Source organism: Myxocyprinus asiaticus, chromosome 31, assembly GCF_019703515.2.
Source record: "Myxocyprinus asiaticus isolate MX2 ecotype Aquarium Trade chromosome 31, UBuf_Myxa_2, whole genome shotgun sequence".
NCBI classification, from domain to species: domain Eukaryota; kingdom Metazoa; phylum Chordata; class Actinopteri; order Cypriniformes; family Catostomidae; genus Myxocyprinus; species Myxocyprinus asiaticus.
Genome location: NC_059374.1, coordinates 14681255 through 14699288, shown reverse-complemented (window position 1 = coordinate 14699288; position 18034 = coordinate 14681255). Strand labels below are relative to the sequence as shown.

Genomic DNA, 18034 nt, shown 5'->3' with positions numbered 1-18034 from the left:
ACCTGGTAAAGCTCAATTTTCTGTTAATTTGTTTGGCCATGATTTTAAGCATAATTTCTGTTTTTTCACAAAACAAAAATAGGTTATATGGCACTTTTTAGCCTAAAATTTGCGATGGCTAAAATTTCGGTGCATCCATAGTATTTCCAACAAAAAAGCTTTAGCTGGATCTCTGACATTTCAAGCTAACAGCACTTAACCACTACATAGATTCAAAAATACAGAATATCAGACTTTCTGTTTTTCTGTATTGTCTCACACACAAGTGCAAGACAAAAACCACTATCCAATAAACAGGCACCACAGCATAACCAAAACTTAACCTGAAGCTTGACTGAGACTTGGTATAAAGGCAGCCAATAAAGAATTAAAGTCTGTCCTTCCATGAAGCATGCTTGAAAAAGAACCTGAACCTTCTCTATGTAGATCTCAATTCTGAAAATTAAATATAATACAACTCATCAAGCTGCACCACCAAGTCTGTCATTTGCGATTAAATGGATCAAAAGCTTTCCTGAATCCTAGATGATGCAAACTACAGAAAAAGAAAGAATGGAAAAAAGATGCCCTCACATGGTAAAATAAACAATTTCTATAAAATAATCAACTGACCATATCTAAATTGAACAAATGATTTAAGCAGAACCATGATCAAAGTTCTCATCATGGTGCATTTCATCATATTGCTCTTAAATACTCAAAGGCCTTGTGTTAAAATCCAAAAACACAACAGAAAAATCAAAAGATCCAAAAAAGTGGAAAACAACTAAAATAACGTGAAGCTAAAAGTGACAATGGCTATGAAATTTTGCCTGAAATTTCTGATTAAGCAAGTTCCACTGCACTTGCTTGCATTTGTAATGCTGCAGCAGAAGTGAGAGATCAATATATAAACAGGTGCATTGCTGTACAGACTCCAAAACATTTGCTGCCTTTTTATATGAAATGCATTTATCCACGTATAGTTTGAGGATCAGCAAAATTCAGTGTTACCATTCTCCGTTTAGAACAGTTCATGTATACGGACACATTTACAGAAACATGCACACAAGACAATCAATTAGACATAGCATAGAACACTGACTTTGCTTGATTACAAGTTTTAAAGGTGTATATATTCATAAATGCTTAGATGAGGATATTTAGTCTGTGTCATTACGCAAAACAGCATAAATGAAGAAATGGCATAGTTCACAGCCAAGTCTAGTCTATGCTAACCTATTTTAAATCCAATATTGTCACCTTCAAAGAATAAAGTTGTGCATTATTAATCTCTAACATATATTGCATAAAAGTTTACCTTGGCAGTCCTACGCAGACTTCTCAAGATATTCCTCCTTTTTGGGTCCTCGCCTTCCTCATTTAGGGAGCTGTCCCCTTTCTGTGCACCAAGCTCATCCTCTTTAGTCTTGGGGAGGCCGCCAAGCTCATCATCACTGCCGATGAAACTTGTACGGAAGTTGCTAAACTTGCCCAGGCGTTTGGAGCGATCACGATACAGCCGGGGTTTTACTCCAAGTGCAGACAGTTTTCGTCTACGCTCTAATGAGCTGCTATCAGCCTCACTGTCTGAGCCATTGCCCGCACCGTTAGCATGACTCTTGTTTGCATTGCGAATAGTGATAATCTTGCCCTGTGTGCTATCATGTGGTACAGAATAAATATTCTCCTCCTCTGTGGGACGAGGCTTTGCTACTGCATCCATGGGCTCAGCATAGTCAGATGGATCATAACCACCTTCACTTCCTGGTGGCCAGGTGACCAATGGTAAAGAGCGTCTGTTAACCCCCAAGTCCATGTATGAACTGTTGTTTGGAGGTTTGGGGATGTCGAAGGTGACATTGGGCTTTGGTCGCACCTGAGGTGGGACTTTGTTGTTGAGCTTGTTTTCAAAAGTAGTTATGTCAGAGATGAGTGAGAAGGCATTACCTTCCAGATCATGGAGCTTGAAACCTCCAACATGAGTCAAGGTGCCATCATCTTTAAGTGTGGGATAAGGTGATGGGGGCTCAATGTCATCTTCTGAGTCCAGCAAAGTGGTGCTTGGAGAGCCACATCGAGGTGAAGAAACATTCTCATTGGTGACATTCTCTGCAACATTGTCATACATGTGTGTTGCCTCAACAATGGTTCTTTTCTCCAATACCTCCTTGAAGAATGGCTGGAAGTGGTCTATCCGATGCAAGCCTCCCACGACCCCACCAGGTCCACAGATCACAGAACTGAAACGGCCCTCAATATCATGAGCCAATTCCTCCATTTGGGCAAGCTGCTCCCGGACTGTCTCAGATTCTGCAAGTTCTGACTGAGTCTCTGCAACAGCAAGAAGCTGCACTGGAATAATATCCTGGACCTCACAAAGGAAGGCACAAAGTGTTTCCATGGAAGCCTTACGTTTGGCTGAATATACTGCTATGTAACCATGCACTAATCTGCTTTTACGCAAGGAAAAAGATGAGTGATAAGATAGCACAGCAAGATCAATGCTTTGCCTTTGGCCACCAATAGTTAAATCCAGCATCACTGATGTTCCACTGGATAGACTGGAAGAGGGCCGACAGTGCTGGGGCAGCAAGAATGGTGAAAGAAGCTGGTCAACATCATAAGTGTCTCCACACATGAGACACATTACGATTCTCAAGTCAGTCTCTAAGGTCTGCTGTGAGTCTCTGAAACTTGCAAGGGGAGGCAATAAGGGTGGGGAGCTACTTCCAAGACTTACTGAAGGTCTCAGTGTGTCTAAGAGACCTTTTAGAACCTGGTTTAAATGCTTTTCATTTATATTACGGCCATAGCCTACACCTGGAGAAGCAGGCTCCAAATAATTGCACTGAAATTTGCCTGCCACTTGCTGACCATGCTGAATCAGGCTTTGAGCAGTTTCACCCCCAATGTCTGCAATTGAACCGACACCCCTTTTGGTGACTAACAGAAGAGACAAGGGAAGCTGAACTAGGCTACTGTCCCTTCGACCTATGGTTGATTCCCATAATTTCTCAATGCTGTCAACAACGTAGGATAGGGATTCCTTGGAATTGTAGAGGCAGAGGCAACCATGTGGGGCAAAAGTCGGGGTATGGAATGAATTCACCGGAAGGCGTACATTGCCCTCTATAGGTCGAAGAGCCAGTTCATAAGTCCTTCCACCTAGCACATACCGTTCGTCATTGGTGCACAGTGCTCGGATCTCATTAGCTAACTCTCTTGCAAGTCCATCTTTGCCAAGAATTACAAGGTTTATTCTATCTACCTTTCCCTCACCAAACTGTGATTTTGAGTTCCCGTCAAAGGAATATCGAGTGGGAAAACGAAGGGCTAAAAGTTGCTCGATTTTGCCATCCACACAATGAGGACTGCTGGGACACGTTTCCTTGGTAGGGTGGTAGACAAAATGGATATGCTTGAGTACCAGGGCATCTCTCTCAGCCTGAAGCTTTTGGAGGGCCTTAAACCTCTGTTCCTCTCCAAGAACCTCTTGGATGGCACCCATTTTTTCTTTACTGGGCTTAGCATCAACTTCAAGCTCATAGAACAGTTCTGAGTACTCCAGTAAAAGTTCTTGGAAGTCCTCTTTGGCTTGGTCAATAATAACCTTCTGGTATTTGTTATAGATATCAAGGTACTCTGGCTCCTCTAGCCACTGATAAAACTCTTCATTCATGATGAAGCTACGGGCTTCCTCCCAGGGTTTGCCAGGTGTAACAAATGGTGAGGAAGCAAGTTTCTCTTTGAATTCCCATTGCATCTCTGCCCGCTTTCGCTCATTACGTAGGTGTTCTAAGTGACTCTCATAGATTACCTCTGCTGCTGGGGTTTCCAAAAGGTCCTGGGGAATACGCTCATCTTCCATGTTGTCAATGTGTGGTGTAGTTTCCCATGGTGTGTCATCCAGCACAACAAACCAGTGGGAGAACTCCCGCTTAGTCTCTAGAACTTTCTGTACTCCTGACCAGCTCAGGTGATCAACCTCATCCAGGTCTGCAACCAAGGAGTTTAGAGCCTGTGGGAGTGTGCTGAGATAGATTCTGCGCCGCTTTTCTATGTGCTCCTGCTTGAGCCTGTGTACATGTTGTTGAAATAACTTCTTGGCTTTGGAAGTACCTTCAAGGAAGACATACTCTTTGTACTCGGGGGAAGTCTGCATTCTGCGGTTGATGTTGGGCCATGTCTCATTATGGTTCTTCACAATGCGGCTGACCAGCCACTCGTAGCGATCCTTGGCAGATGCTATTTGCTGACTCTGCTGTTTCAGGGCTTCAAAGTAAGGAATTATCTTTGGCTTCCCTCGACTCTTATCTATCAATTGCACCAAGGTAAGGAAGGCAAGGTCGACATTAACATTAGAGCGTGCTGAAGTCTCAACAACCTGCAAGTTTTTCTTGGTCAGGGCAAAGGTGTGAGAGTCTTTAATATACCGCTCAACCCCTTCATCACACTTGGTCAGCGCAAGAACAACTGGCTTCTTGGTCTTGGCTAGCTGGTTATATAGATTGGTGACAAACTTCATCTGGTCATCAAAATTACGGTTCATTCCTCTACTCACATCTACAGAGAGTAAGAATCCATCTACTGAAAGCTTGCCTTCAGGCATCTGCTTCTGCTCAAAGTCTTGTTCTAGCCCTAGCTGATCTGTACAGAAATACATTAGCTTCTCAGCGGAGGCCAGTTTGGTGGAAGCTGCCCGCTTGATATAGGGTTGTAAGGCAGTACTTCGATGTGGCTGGAACGTTTGATCATCAATGAACTCTGTCTGCTCCACCACATGCATTCGGTACTCAGCCCCATCCTCCAACATTCGTACAGCCTCGCCCCAAAACAGGAAGTGGTCATTGTTTACCACTCTACCACCAAAATCACTTGTGCTTAAAACAGATGTATGGTCCAAATAAAAATCATCAGCACTGGGGCGGACAAAGCGATTACAAAGGCAGGACTTGCCCACCCCGCACTGCCCCTTCTCCTTCTCAGTACCGGACAAACCTACTACAACAAGGTTGTAGGTTGGTGCCCGGACATCTTGCTTTTTTGCCATCATCACTGTATGACAACGCTCATCTTGCCATTCCCAGAAGCTTTAGTTTGAAAGCTGCTGGGCTGATGTTCCATCCAAGTGCTTTCAGGCCTGGCAAAATGAATTTATAAAGATCCTGAACGTTGTTTTTAGGGATTTATTTTTAATGCAGGGCCAGTATGTTCAATGCCCTTAAAGGACAAATTTTAAATCTAGAGTCATTTGTCCATCAAGTGTTTGCCAGAGGTCTAGAGGGGGAAGAAGGGAGGGGGTGGGGAGATAAGACACTCTGGATCTAGGCGGGTGTGCTGCAGGCAGTAATATTCCAGCCCATCTCTCTCTTTAGGGGCTCTTTGACAGAAATACTGTAGGTTTCAGGTTTGTCCAGCCTGGGTCCAACCCTGAAAGAAAGAGGCAAAAACAAAGCACATTACATTTAAACAAATGGACAAATAGATACTTTAAATAAAGCATAGAACAAAGTAAATCCATTACATCTATTGAACATCAAAGACTGCTTGGAAGATAAAGTTTTTGTTCTAGTTTGATTAGATATAACTATAAAGTTTCTGAATCAAGAACAGGGCCTGAAATTCGGCACAGGATTGGGGGTATTGCGCACAATTTGAATAATTCCCGCAAGCTCCACGTTCATAGCGAGGGAAATTTCTGCACACTTTTATTCACTTTACAGTGCAGCTGTGAATTATTAAACCAATAAATACAGATGAACAAATCAAATGAATAAACTTTTGTATCAAACTGTAAATCTAGAAGATGCAGAAGATCTCCCTCTCTGTCATGTGCAGCTGTCAGCAGTGCGTTTGAGCACATGTTGAGTTTAGTGTAAGCGGGCGCAGTGAGGAAGCGCTTTGTCGCATTGTTACTGAACTTAAGATGTTACAGACATATAAACCTTTCTAAACCTGTTAATTCAACATGCAAATGGCGTTATACTGTGTCTCCGTTAGCGAACGACGCGATAAAACAATCGCTCCTGTTCATAATCAACAAATGTGTTAACATTGCAAGTGCATCACGTTGGAGCGATCTAGGCTATATTTTTTTACGTCTTTTATATTTTGGCGCTCCATCATAAGTCATAATGCAGCACATTTGACAATAAAGGCAGAAATAGCAAAAAGGCTTTGTGTACCAGCTGCATGGTGAAGAGAGACACTTAGTTATATCTCTCATCTCCATCCCCAGAGTTCCATCCAGTGTCGGAAATTAACGGGGGCTCTGGGCAAAAATGCCCCCGAAATAATAAAAAAAAATAACAAAATGCACCTGCAAAGAGTTGCTGTTCCTGTTGCTTTATTAATAACATCTGATATAGGCCTAGACCAAATATACACATCGCAATCTTCATTTGAATTTTCGCTGAACATTATTTGTTTCATGCCGTCCATTGTGCAGATGTTATGGAGTCAGTGGCAGATCTCGTGCCATTTATTCAAAATATACTGTCCTAGTGAGTAACACTGTCGCTCCCTGTGCTACTTCACTTTCATTGGCTCATCTCAAATATCTGTCTGTTTGAAAAGCCACCTCACCAGCTAGAAGCCAAAAGTGCAGTAAGGATGGATGTTATACTGTATATTAAGTTAATCAGGTCTAATCCAAATGATACAATGTAATTAATAATAATGATAATAACAAAAATAATAGCTAATGTAATAATGGATAAATAGCCTTGATGTTAAATTAAACATTATAAATGATACAATAATAATTTTACATTAACCACTTTTAGTGTATGAATCATATCTCTGACTAATTTTCATTGTGAAATATTAATTTTTGCATTGTTTTATTCAACTGGCATGGAGTTGCTAAGTTTTTTTTTTTTTTAAAAGGATAGTTGATCACAAAATTAAAATTCTCTCATCATTTACTCACCCTCATACCATCCCAGATATGTATGACTTTCTGTATTTAGCAGAACAAAAAATATTTTTAGAAAGATATCTTAGCTCTGTAGGTCCAAACAATGCAAGTAAATGGTGATCAGACCTTTGTAGCCCCAAAAATCACATAAAGGAAACAAAATATTCCATAAGACTCCAGTAGTTAAATCCATATATTCAGAAGCAATATAATAGGTGTGGGTGATAAACATATCAATATTTAAGTCATTTTTTACTCTAAATCTCCACTTTCACTTCCAGATGTGAAAGTGAAAATAAACAGGCACCACATGTGACTTTCAGATGTTAAAGTGAAAGTGGAGATTTAGAGTAATTTTGGCTGTTTCTTCCCTCCAGTTATTATATCACTTCTGAATACACAGATTAAACAACTGGAGTCATATGGATTACTTTTATGTTTCCTTTATTTGATTTTGGGAGCTACAAAAGGTCTGATCACTACAGAGCTGAGATATTCTTCTAAAAATCTTAATTTGTGTTCTGCAGAAGAAAGTCATACACATCTGGGATGGCATGAGGGTGAGTAAACGATGAGAATTTTCATTTTTGTGTGAACTATCCCTTTAAGCTCCTCATTCAGAAATGCTGTTATTTCCTCCTCCATGTTGATGCATTAGTTTTGTAGGTTATGTTAATTTAATAGCCAAAATATTTGGAAATATGTGAGAAAAAAAAAAAAAATATATATATATATATATATATATATATATATATTTTAGTAACAAAAGCATGCAATGAACAGCTCATGCAATTTTGTAATTATTGAAACATGCCATTTTTCAAATTGAATTAACTGCTTAAATTATAACATAAAAGGATGACAGTCATTTTATAAGGTTAGAATAGGGAGAGAAAAAATTGCCCCTGTAAAGGTAAAAAAAATTACCCTGGAATTTGGATGTTTCAGTGTTACAAGTTTTATTCCCCCCCCCTTGTTCCTGTAGTTACAGAATACTACAGGAATTGTGCAACATCTAGGTGGATGTTCCTGTGCCACAACCACTCCTACATGTCATCATATTCTAATCCCCAAACACACAAGTACACACAGATGAAAGCTGCGATAAGCGCTTCAGATCTACCGTTGTTAATTAGGCAACAAGGGAAACCTAAATGGCCATTAATAGGCAGCACTGCACATTGGCTGCTTTCCACAGTTTCTATAATCTTTGTCAAAAAGATTTTGCAATCAAAAAAAATTAACACCACCATTGACATTTCAAACAGAGTGCTGCAATGGATCAAATTAATACAGTCATTTTGAGGAAATGTAAAATGTATTTTGAGGGTAAGCAGGCTATAAAGAGGTGAAAACCAAAGTGTAACCTGGGCAATAAATTACATGAGCTGACAGGAGACGAGTACTGACACTCCCGTTCAAAAGTTTAGGGTCACTTACTCATTTTTTTCACATTTTAGAATAATAGTAAAGTCATCACAACTATGGAATAATAGAAATGGAAATATGGGAATAATGTTGTGACTAAAAAAAAACAAATAAATCAAAACTGTGTTATATTTTAGCATCTCCAAGTAGTCACACTTTGCCTAGATTTTGCAGAAATGTACTCTTGGCATTTTCTCAACCAACTTCTTGAGGTATCACCCTGGAATGCATTTTAAACAGTATTGAAGGAGTTCCCATCTATGTTGGGCACTAACTGGCTGCTTTTCTTAATTATTCGGCCCAAATCATCCATTTCAAAAACTTTAAAAACAAATTTTTTTTTTGTATAATTAATGTTGACACAATTATATTTTTGTCTACAAAACTAATTTCAAATATTTAAGCATTCGTCTTCAGATCAAAAGGTTTTTAAGATCATGAGAAACATTTCAGTCAAGTGACCCCAAACATTTGAACGGTAGTGTACATTGTGCTTGAAATCCTGAGCCTCATATAAAAAAGGCATGGCTATAGTCACTGAATGCAGGCAAAGACTATCAAGAATCCACACCATTTTCATAGTTATTCTGTTATTTGTTAAGGTAACATGTTAAAACGACAACAGTGTGTCTGTTTGTATCCCGAATTTTAGTGATTGAACTCTATAATTAATAATTTAAAATATATTACTTTATACTTTATATTTTGTAACTAGAAAGTAATAATGAAGCCTACAAAAACAATGATCCTTCAACAAGCCTCATATGTAAAATTGTACATATCCTAAAACTGGCTGAATCCAGGTAATCATCTAAGGAGGGAAAAGAGTTCAAAGCTTTTCCTTGGCTTGGGCCAACGCCAATGGCAAGCACCACAGTACAAGATGTGCCATAGACCTCCATCTCACATATCAACAACAGACTTGGGAGGCAAGACCAGCTAATGCATTGACACTGACTCTCAAAGCACCACATCTAGCAATCACAGGTAGCATTTGATTGCGGTTGCAGATGTCACTGTCTGGACCAAATTAAATGATTCCACTGTTGCAAATTAGCTCTGGCAAAAAGACTTGCATTTCTGAAATCACAAAACAAATCAACAAAGAATATATTGTGCTTTCATATCAGAGTGGATAACGTCAAAATGTTGGTCCTTGTTAGGTCTGTGCCTCACAGGGAGCTTGTAGTTCAATGCTAGTGTCATGTCAAGTCCTACCCCATGCCATTGACTGACAGAACTTCTTTGGGGTTTTCTATTCAGTCCCTGATTAGAAACCTGCAACAACACTTCTTAATACCATTTTAACCATCAAAATACATCAATTAATGTATTTTAAATGAAATATCTGTTTTTCTGTGTGTTGTCAGTTAACTGAACTGCCTGACAGCTTAGCATGCTAACCTATCATATGCAATTTTCAGCAAACCTTCGTAAATGGCTTTTTGATCAGGCATTACAACTGCTGCCCCTTAAGGAACAAAGGAGGGTGGGATTTTAAAGGAAGGTAGGAACTGGCACAACACTGGATTGGCGTTAAGACCAGGGAAGGCCTGCTTTATTTGTCACACTCGCAAGAACCTTTTAGCACACATTTGGCTGCTATGTCATTAGCCAGCAATCAATGAGCACTTGCCAATGAACACAAAAGCGACTTATGCTGACTTATCCAGATAAGGGTGAAAAGAAGCCTGGAAGGTCAACACTGGATTTGTCGTTCTACTACCCCATTATAGTCAAAAGGTGGAGAGCCGCTAAGCAATGCAGTAAATTGGGTGTGGCAGCCTTGTGTTTGTTTAATCAACGACATGCCCCACTAACAGATTCCAGTTTAGAACATCCTCTCCTCCATTTTAAGCGTTAAATATTACACTCGCACTGCTCTAGAGTCTAGACCCCAGTAACCTTGGTGCGAATGGTGTGAAACTCACAAAACCTGGTCATGAAACACCACTTTTAGGTTGCACATAACAAAACAATTGTAGCACTCATTATGTTTATTGCTAAGGGTAAAGTAGGTTTGTTTTTTTGTAGAGTACGTTAATATGTAAAAAGTAGCTAATGCTTCCATCCATACATTAATTCAGGAGCTCAAGTTTTTCACAACCAGTATATACATTTATAATGCATGCTTGATACATGTTTACATTAGAAAATGTTTCTATATATATATATATATATATATATATATATATATATATATATATATCACATACATACATATATATACATACATACATACATACACTATATTGCCAAAAGTATTCGCTCATCTGCCTTTAGACGCATATGAACTTAAGTGACATCCCATTCTTAATCCATAGGGTTTAATATGATGTCGGCCCACCCTTTGCAGCTATAACAGCTTTAACTCTTCTGGGAAGGCTTTCCACAAGGTTTAGGAGTGTGTTTACGGGAATTTTTGACCATTCTTCCAGAAGCGCATTTGTGAGGTCAGACACTGATGTTGGACGAGAAGGCCTGGCTCGCAGTCTTCGCTCTAATTCATCCCAAAGGTGCTCTAACGGGTTGAGGTCAGGACTCTGTGCAGGCCAGTCAAGTTCCACACCAAACTCGCTCATCCATGTCTTTATGGACCTTGCTTTGTGCACTGGTGCGCAGTCATGTTGCAACAGGAAGGGGCCATCCCCAAACTGTTCCCACAAAGTTGGAAGCATGGAATTGTCCAAAATCTCTTGGTATGCTGAAGCATTCAGAGTTCCTTTCACTGGAACTAAGGGGCCAAGCCCAGCTCCTGAAAAACAACCCCACACCATAATCCCCCCTCCACCAAACTTCACAGTTGGCACAATGCAGTCAGACAAGTACCGTTCTCCTGGCAACCGCCAAACCCAGACTCGTCCATCAGATTGCCAGATGGAGAAGCGTGATTCGTCACTCCAGAGAACGCGTCTCCACTGCTCTAGAGTCCAGTGGCGGCGTGCTTTACACCACTGCATCCGACGCTTTGCATTGCACTTGGTGATGTATGGCTTGGATGCAGCTGCTCGGCCATGGAAACCCATTCCATGAAGCTCTCTATGCACTGTTCTTGAGCTAATCTGAAGGCCACATGAACTTTGGAGGTCTGTAGATTGACTCTGCAGAAAGTTGGCGACCTCTGCGCACTATGCGCCTCAGCATCCGCTGACCACGCTCTGTCATTTTACGAGTTGCTGTCATTCCAATCGCTTCCACTTTGTTATAATATCACTGACAGCTGACTGTGGAATATTTAGTAGCGAGGAAATTTCATGACTGCACAGGTGGCATCCTATCACAGTACCACGCTGGAATTCACTGAGCTCCTGAGAGCGGCCCATTCTTTCACAAATGTTTGTAGAAGCAGTCTGCATGCCTAGGTGCTTCATTTTATACACCTGTGGCCATGGAAGTGATTGGAACACCTGAATTCAATTATTTGGATGGGTGAGCGAATACTTTTGGCAATATAGTGTATGAAAATATATATATTTTTTTATAAATGTTTGAAAATTGTATTAATGTTTTTACTGTTACAGTTTGACACTGTCCATTTTGCACATCATCGGGTAAAATATATTATTTTCGTTGACTAAACGTATGTATTTTTTTTTTCAAGAGTATAACTGACTAATATTTATGAATATGACATGCCGAAATCTTGACTATTTTTAAAAGGACTTTTTTGTCAAAAGACAAACTATGTCTAAAATGAAAAACTGTGAAAAAATGAACACAGGTACAACCTCAGTTGATAAAGCAAGTGAAACATAAAATGAGGATTTAATAATGATGGGGATAAAATATAATATATTTAACATGAAAATAATATGCTTAAATATGCAATATAACAAAAACAAGAAGTCAATTTCAGAAGTCATACATTTAGTAAACATGCACAATAACTTCACAGCACAATGTAGATGCATCGCGATCGGTAAACACACGGGTAATGATCGATTCATAAAAGCATTACAACCCTACCAGACAACATACTGTATCCAAGCATTATAGCAGGTAAACAACTTCTCCAAACAGATAACAGATAAACATCCATCCAGACTGAAGCGCTGCTATCCTGGACTGTGACTGAATGAACTGAACAGCGTCCTCGGCCGGAAGACGAGAAAGCTGGTACTTCTTTTTCCTGTGTTTACGGACATGACGTAATGACGCAAGGAGGAACGACATAAGCCAACAATTTCACGCCAAATCCGACCAGACAGCTCAAAATACAAATCCTTTTTATAGGCTTACTGTAGTAAATCTGGGTAAGGAAATTTTTGCTCACACTTTATATTAGGTTGCCTTAACTACTATGTACTAACATTAAATGCATAGACTATGTATTTACTGTGTAATACATGTTGTTCTGCAAAATGCCCACATTTGTTGCTACTGAGGTTGAGGTAGGGGTAGGTTTAGGTTTAGGAGTAAGGGTAGGATAAGGGGTTAGAGTTCGGTTTTGGGGTTGGGTTAGGGTAAAGTTAACACTATAACTACAAATGTAATGAAACGCAATTACTTTAAATGTAATTACAATGAAACAACATGTATGTACATAATAAGTACATTGTATCAAATGTTTAAGTACATAGAAGTTAAGGCCACCTTATGTAAAGTGGGTCCAATTTTATTTGAATACTGATCGTTTCTGTACTTAATCAATAATGGCAATTTGTTCCTTTTTAACCAAAAAATCATACATAGTGCAGCTTTAATGAAAACTGAAAACTCATGTCAACTCTCTTTTTGGTTTACATTGTGCGGAAGTTACCGGTAGGTCTACAGGGGTACAGGCGCTCCGTCGTCAAGTCAACAAAGTTGAAATACTACATAACTTTACACTGACAAGGTTAGTAAGCGATTTTATCACACTAGAGTCTTGTTAACACATATTATGTTTAAGCATTGCGGCTGTACTTTTGAAACAGTGTGTTGTTAATGTTTTGCGTATTGGACCTTTTTACTTTAATTATGTGCCTTATTGAATGCAATTTTTTCTTTGGAAAAAGAGGCACGAGTCGAAATTATGTACTGTGGTAATCAACATTGACACAAATGCTGTCAATACAATTTAACTTGTATTAAACCTGTATTAAACCTTAGAGTTTAGCGAAGAGTCAATTGTAAAAATCTTGTTTTCCTGAATAGTTCCCCAGTCGCAGTCTGCCATTGGTCGAGTGCTTGGTGATGTTATCTAAGAAGAAAAATTGAAAAGGCGGTGCAGGTCATCACATTTTGATGAAAGAATACAAAGTCAAGCATACATTTTCCATGTAATTAAAAGCACTGATGAATCGTGCACAATATGACCTGGAATTTATATTAAAATAAAGATGGTCAATTTTAATTTCATGCTGACTTTATCTAGCCAGCTGCCCACATACTGTATATACGGAGTCATTTATAAAGTAAATATATGAATGCGATTATACTTCTAAGTTATTAGCCAGTTGATGGCAAACGCAGATGATGTAGCACTATTCCACCAATCAAGGGTGAGATACAATCATATTCATGACCATGTTTGTAGAGGACAATGAAATATGGTAAGCCAAACCTAGGTTAGTGTGTAGCCTGATGCCTTGAGGACTAACTCTGTTTGCGCTGGGACACAGTCACTAAAACATGATGATATGGTAACACATTGACTTACCCTCATATACGCCCTACGTAACTAGTAAAAAACAACAGGAGGATACAGAGGGTCTGGCTGACATGTGAAAGTAAGGCCTGCTTTACATACTGCATATGCAGCATGTGACTATCGCCACAAACTAAAGGCTACAAATTATTAAAATAGTTTCTGAGAGTTGGCCAACTTGATTGTCATAACATCTAATTTACATAAGGAGGGAACTAGATTTACATCTGAATGGTAAATTAGTTCCATAAACCAGTGGTTTGCAACTGGTGGGTGAACTTGCTGATGTTGTGTGTCCAAACAAACTCTAAGGTATTTTGGTGCAAATCCATCGGTCACTTGGCATTCCAAATTAGACAGATGCCAACACTGGCCTCATCCTTTAAGACTATAACCAAAACTATGCAAGGTAGAAGATAATTCAACCCAGACTACATTAAATACAGGTTGACATGCAACAAGGACCAACATGGTTTATGCCAATCACAATGTGTCCTGCTAAATATTGTCTGTCAAGTACATCAAAACCATTGAAATTCCAGTGACATGAAGAAACTAAACATTTAAGCATACAAACTGTAAAGACACGCCTACTGAGTTTTTCATGGTAATACTAATAAATTACCATTAGGTAAAGGAATAAATATATAAATACACTGTGCTTCTTGACTTTAAGGACATATGTTTGGTCACCACTTAATGTCCCAAGTAAAATCTGAGTCCTAAAAAAACTAGTTGAGAAACATTGACAGAGTTCACTGCATTATTTTGAGTTGCTTCATTAAAAGGTATATTCCAGGTTCAATACAAGTGAAGTTCAATCGATATCCTTTGTGGCATAAAACTGAATACCACAAAACTTTACTTCGATTCATCCCTCCTTTTTTTTTTTTTTTTTTTATTTTTCTCCTTTTTCACCCAATTTGGAATGCCCAATTCCCAGTGCGCTTTTTAAGACCTCGTGGTTGCGTAGTGATTCGCCTCAATCTGGGTGACGGAGGATGAATCCCAGTTGCCTCTGCATCTGAGACCATCAACCCACGCATCTTATCACGTGGCTTGTTGAGCGCGTTGCCACGAAGACATAGCGCGTGGAGGCTTCACGCCATCCACCGCGGCATCCGCGCTCAACTCACCATGCGCCCCACCGAGAACGACCCACATTATACCGACCATGAGGAGGTTACCCCATGTGACTCTACCCTCCCAAGCAGCCGGGCCAATTTAGTTGCTTAGGAGACCTGACTGGAGTCACTCAGCACACCCTGGGATTCGAACTAGCGAACTCCAGGGGTGGTGGCCAGTGTCTTTTACCACTGAGCTACCCAGGCCCCCGTCCCTCCTTTTCTTGAAAAAAAAAAAAAACAAAACAAAAAATTTAATGGGGCCAATTTTTGGCAGGTTTAAAAGGCAAAAATATGAAGCTAATTTTATAAAAGCACTTACATTAATTGTTCTGTTAAAACTCATTATTTCAGCTGTAAAGTTGTTTAAATCGTCATTTTTACAGTCGTTTTAGAATTGTAGGGTTTGGTGAAATTTAATCATCATGGCAACGAAGTTGTATAATTGGCTGTGATTTTACTCAGAAAAGGTTAGTAAGGGATTTTATCACACTAAAATCATGCTAACACGCATTTCATGTCTGGTGGCTATACTTTGTCATTTCTGCGCCACTGAATTGAATAGCTTAAACAATGTTTTCAAACATCTTTCCGAATTCTCATAAAATGTTAAAAAGAACAGTTCACCCAAATATGTAAATTCTGTCATTATTTACTCACTGTAATTTCCAAACGTTCCAAACCCATGACTTCTTTGCTTCCAAGAAAGAAATTTCTCTGTATAATGTCCTGGTTCCTCTTTGCCATGCAATTACAATGAATGGGCAATGTAGCATTAAAAAAAAAGACACAAAAACAACATAAAAGTATCATAATAGTGATCAATATGTCTTGTGCACTATAGTCCAAATCTTCTGAATATGACAGCTTTTGGTGAGAAACAGACAAAAATTTAAGATATTCATTGAACATCTTGATATCCGCCCTAGCTCTCCATGGCGTGTTTATGAGAGTTCATGTGAGAAGTGGTGATGTCCAATTCACAAACAAGTAGTCCGATTTTTTTCAATAAATCAGAAGACTCTGAATGTAGCGCACAAGTCGTATGGACTACTTCTGATCCTTTTATGGTGCTTTGGTGTCCTTTTTGAAACTTAAAAGCTATAGTACCAATTCACTGTAACTGCATCTAAAAGAGGGACCAGAACATTATTCAAAATTCCTTTGTTTGTGTTCCTTGGAAGGCAGTCAAACAGGTTTGCAATAACATGACACCGTCAACACCAAATGCGAGAAGCACGACGCAACTAGAGCAAATCGCTCCCATTATAAACAATGATGCTTTCTAAAATGGATGTGCAAGCCATGTCACGTCACACCGTCAGTAAACGTCCATTTGAGCTGCATGCTCTGTTGCTACTCCTGCCAACAAGACAAATAAACGGTTCAGAACATTCGTTTCAACGTGCCCAGTGTATGTCGCACCCGGTGTAGACTGGGTGTGAGGGTAAATGACGACAGAATTCTTGAACTATTCTTTCAAGACACGGGCAAAATATTTGCTTTTCTCAAGTTCAGAATTCCTATACAAGGCCATCTATAAAATGTCCATTGTTAACGGAGTGTTTAAGTGACATCTTTCTCCAATAATGAACAAATTCGTAGTCAAACTTGAGAACAACATTTCAGCCTCTTTGAATGGGTCTTGGACAGTAAAAAGGTGCAGAAAAAAGCTATTTCAAGGACTATAATTAATATAAACAAAAATGAAAACTACAATTTGTTTCCTGTCAAACTACTGTGAAGAAGCCTGTTCAAACAGACACTCACACACATAATCAGACAGACAAGCTGTAAACAAGCACTTGCACACTGTCTCATGGATCAATGAGTTTTTACATTCCCTTCAAAAGAAACAAAGATTGAAAACATTGCTGAACATCAGTAAATCAGTGATGTGCATTGTTTGGGTACTGAAGATGTAATTATTAGAGAGAGGGTATTACTCTAATAATGTGCTGGGGTGCATATTATTCCTAATAGCGTGTCATTGCACAAAAGTTAAGAGGAAAAATATTGGTCGAGCCATCAGCGTCGTATGAAAAAGCGGCCCACTCCTCTGGTGTGTCATCTTTACTGCAGCCGAAGTCCACTCGGCATAGAAAACGAGAGGTCATTCATATGGTGTCCCACAGGGCCGGAGCCGAGGCCCTTTTCCATTTTCGGCCTGTCCTCGTCAATGCCACGTTTCATAAAATAATTATAGCTGACCGAGCTGGTGATGATGACAAAGCAAGGCAGGAGCCGAGCAAACACAGTTTAGTTTGACGGATGCTCCTTGCAGACCCATTCCTCCGACCGAATCAGCACTAATATTGTCGTAAGAGGAGATAGTCTACCCATCCATTTCCCCCCACCCCTTATCCCTCTCTCGAGACATGGACTCCATTATAGCATTGCCTGAGGCAATGAGGAACAGAGTCTTAGCACGGACAACACTTCCTGCTTAGGGAGAGAGAGAGAGAGAGAGAGAGAGAAAAAAAAGAGTGTGTGTGTGTGTACAGGGATGGACAAAGGGGAATGAAAATGTATAAAATATTAAGCTGGAATGGCCAGGGAGGGGGAGAGACAATATTCTCCATATTCAGAACAGAGAGGTATTTATGTGTTGGTCCTCTGCCGTTAAATGGAAAACAACATTGATCCAATAGCCTTAATGCATACAGACCAGGAATACTCCATACACATACAGTATTATACGTTAAATGTCTTTCTCTAATGACCACATAAAAAGCTGATGTGGTTGGGAAGAATGTTGCAGCTTCAATCACATTCATGCAAGTGATATACTATATATTGGGCTGGCTGACTAATCGGCTGATATTTGGCCATTTTAAGGTAATTGACTAGCGATAACTGTAACAATAACCATATCACACATATAGCTCAACAAAAGTGTTAGTTCCTCCTTGTCTTAATCGATAACTGCAGCAATAACCTTACTACTTCAAC

At 39.5% G+C, this 18034-nt stretch overlaps 1 protein-coding gene across 3 annotated transcripts in view; it reads right to left on the bottom strand.

Annotated features, from left to right (window-relative positions):
• LOC127421882 (rho GTPase-activating protein 35-like) overlaps window positions 1-18034 on the bottom strand; it is a 158817-nt gene that overhangs the window by 68280 nt on the left and 72503 nt on the right. For all 3 annotated transcript variants that reach the window (XM_051665076.1, XM_051665075.1, XM_051665077.1), the window contains exon 2: window positions 1301-5412. In XM_051665076.1, coding sequence (XP_051521036.1) covers window positions 1301-5035 — 3735 coding nt within the window. In that variant the 5' untranslated portion in view covers window positions 5036-5412. The remainder of the gene's footprint in view (window positions 1-1300; window positions 5413-18034) is intronic.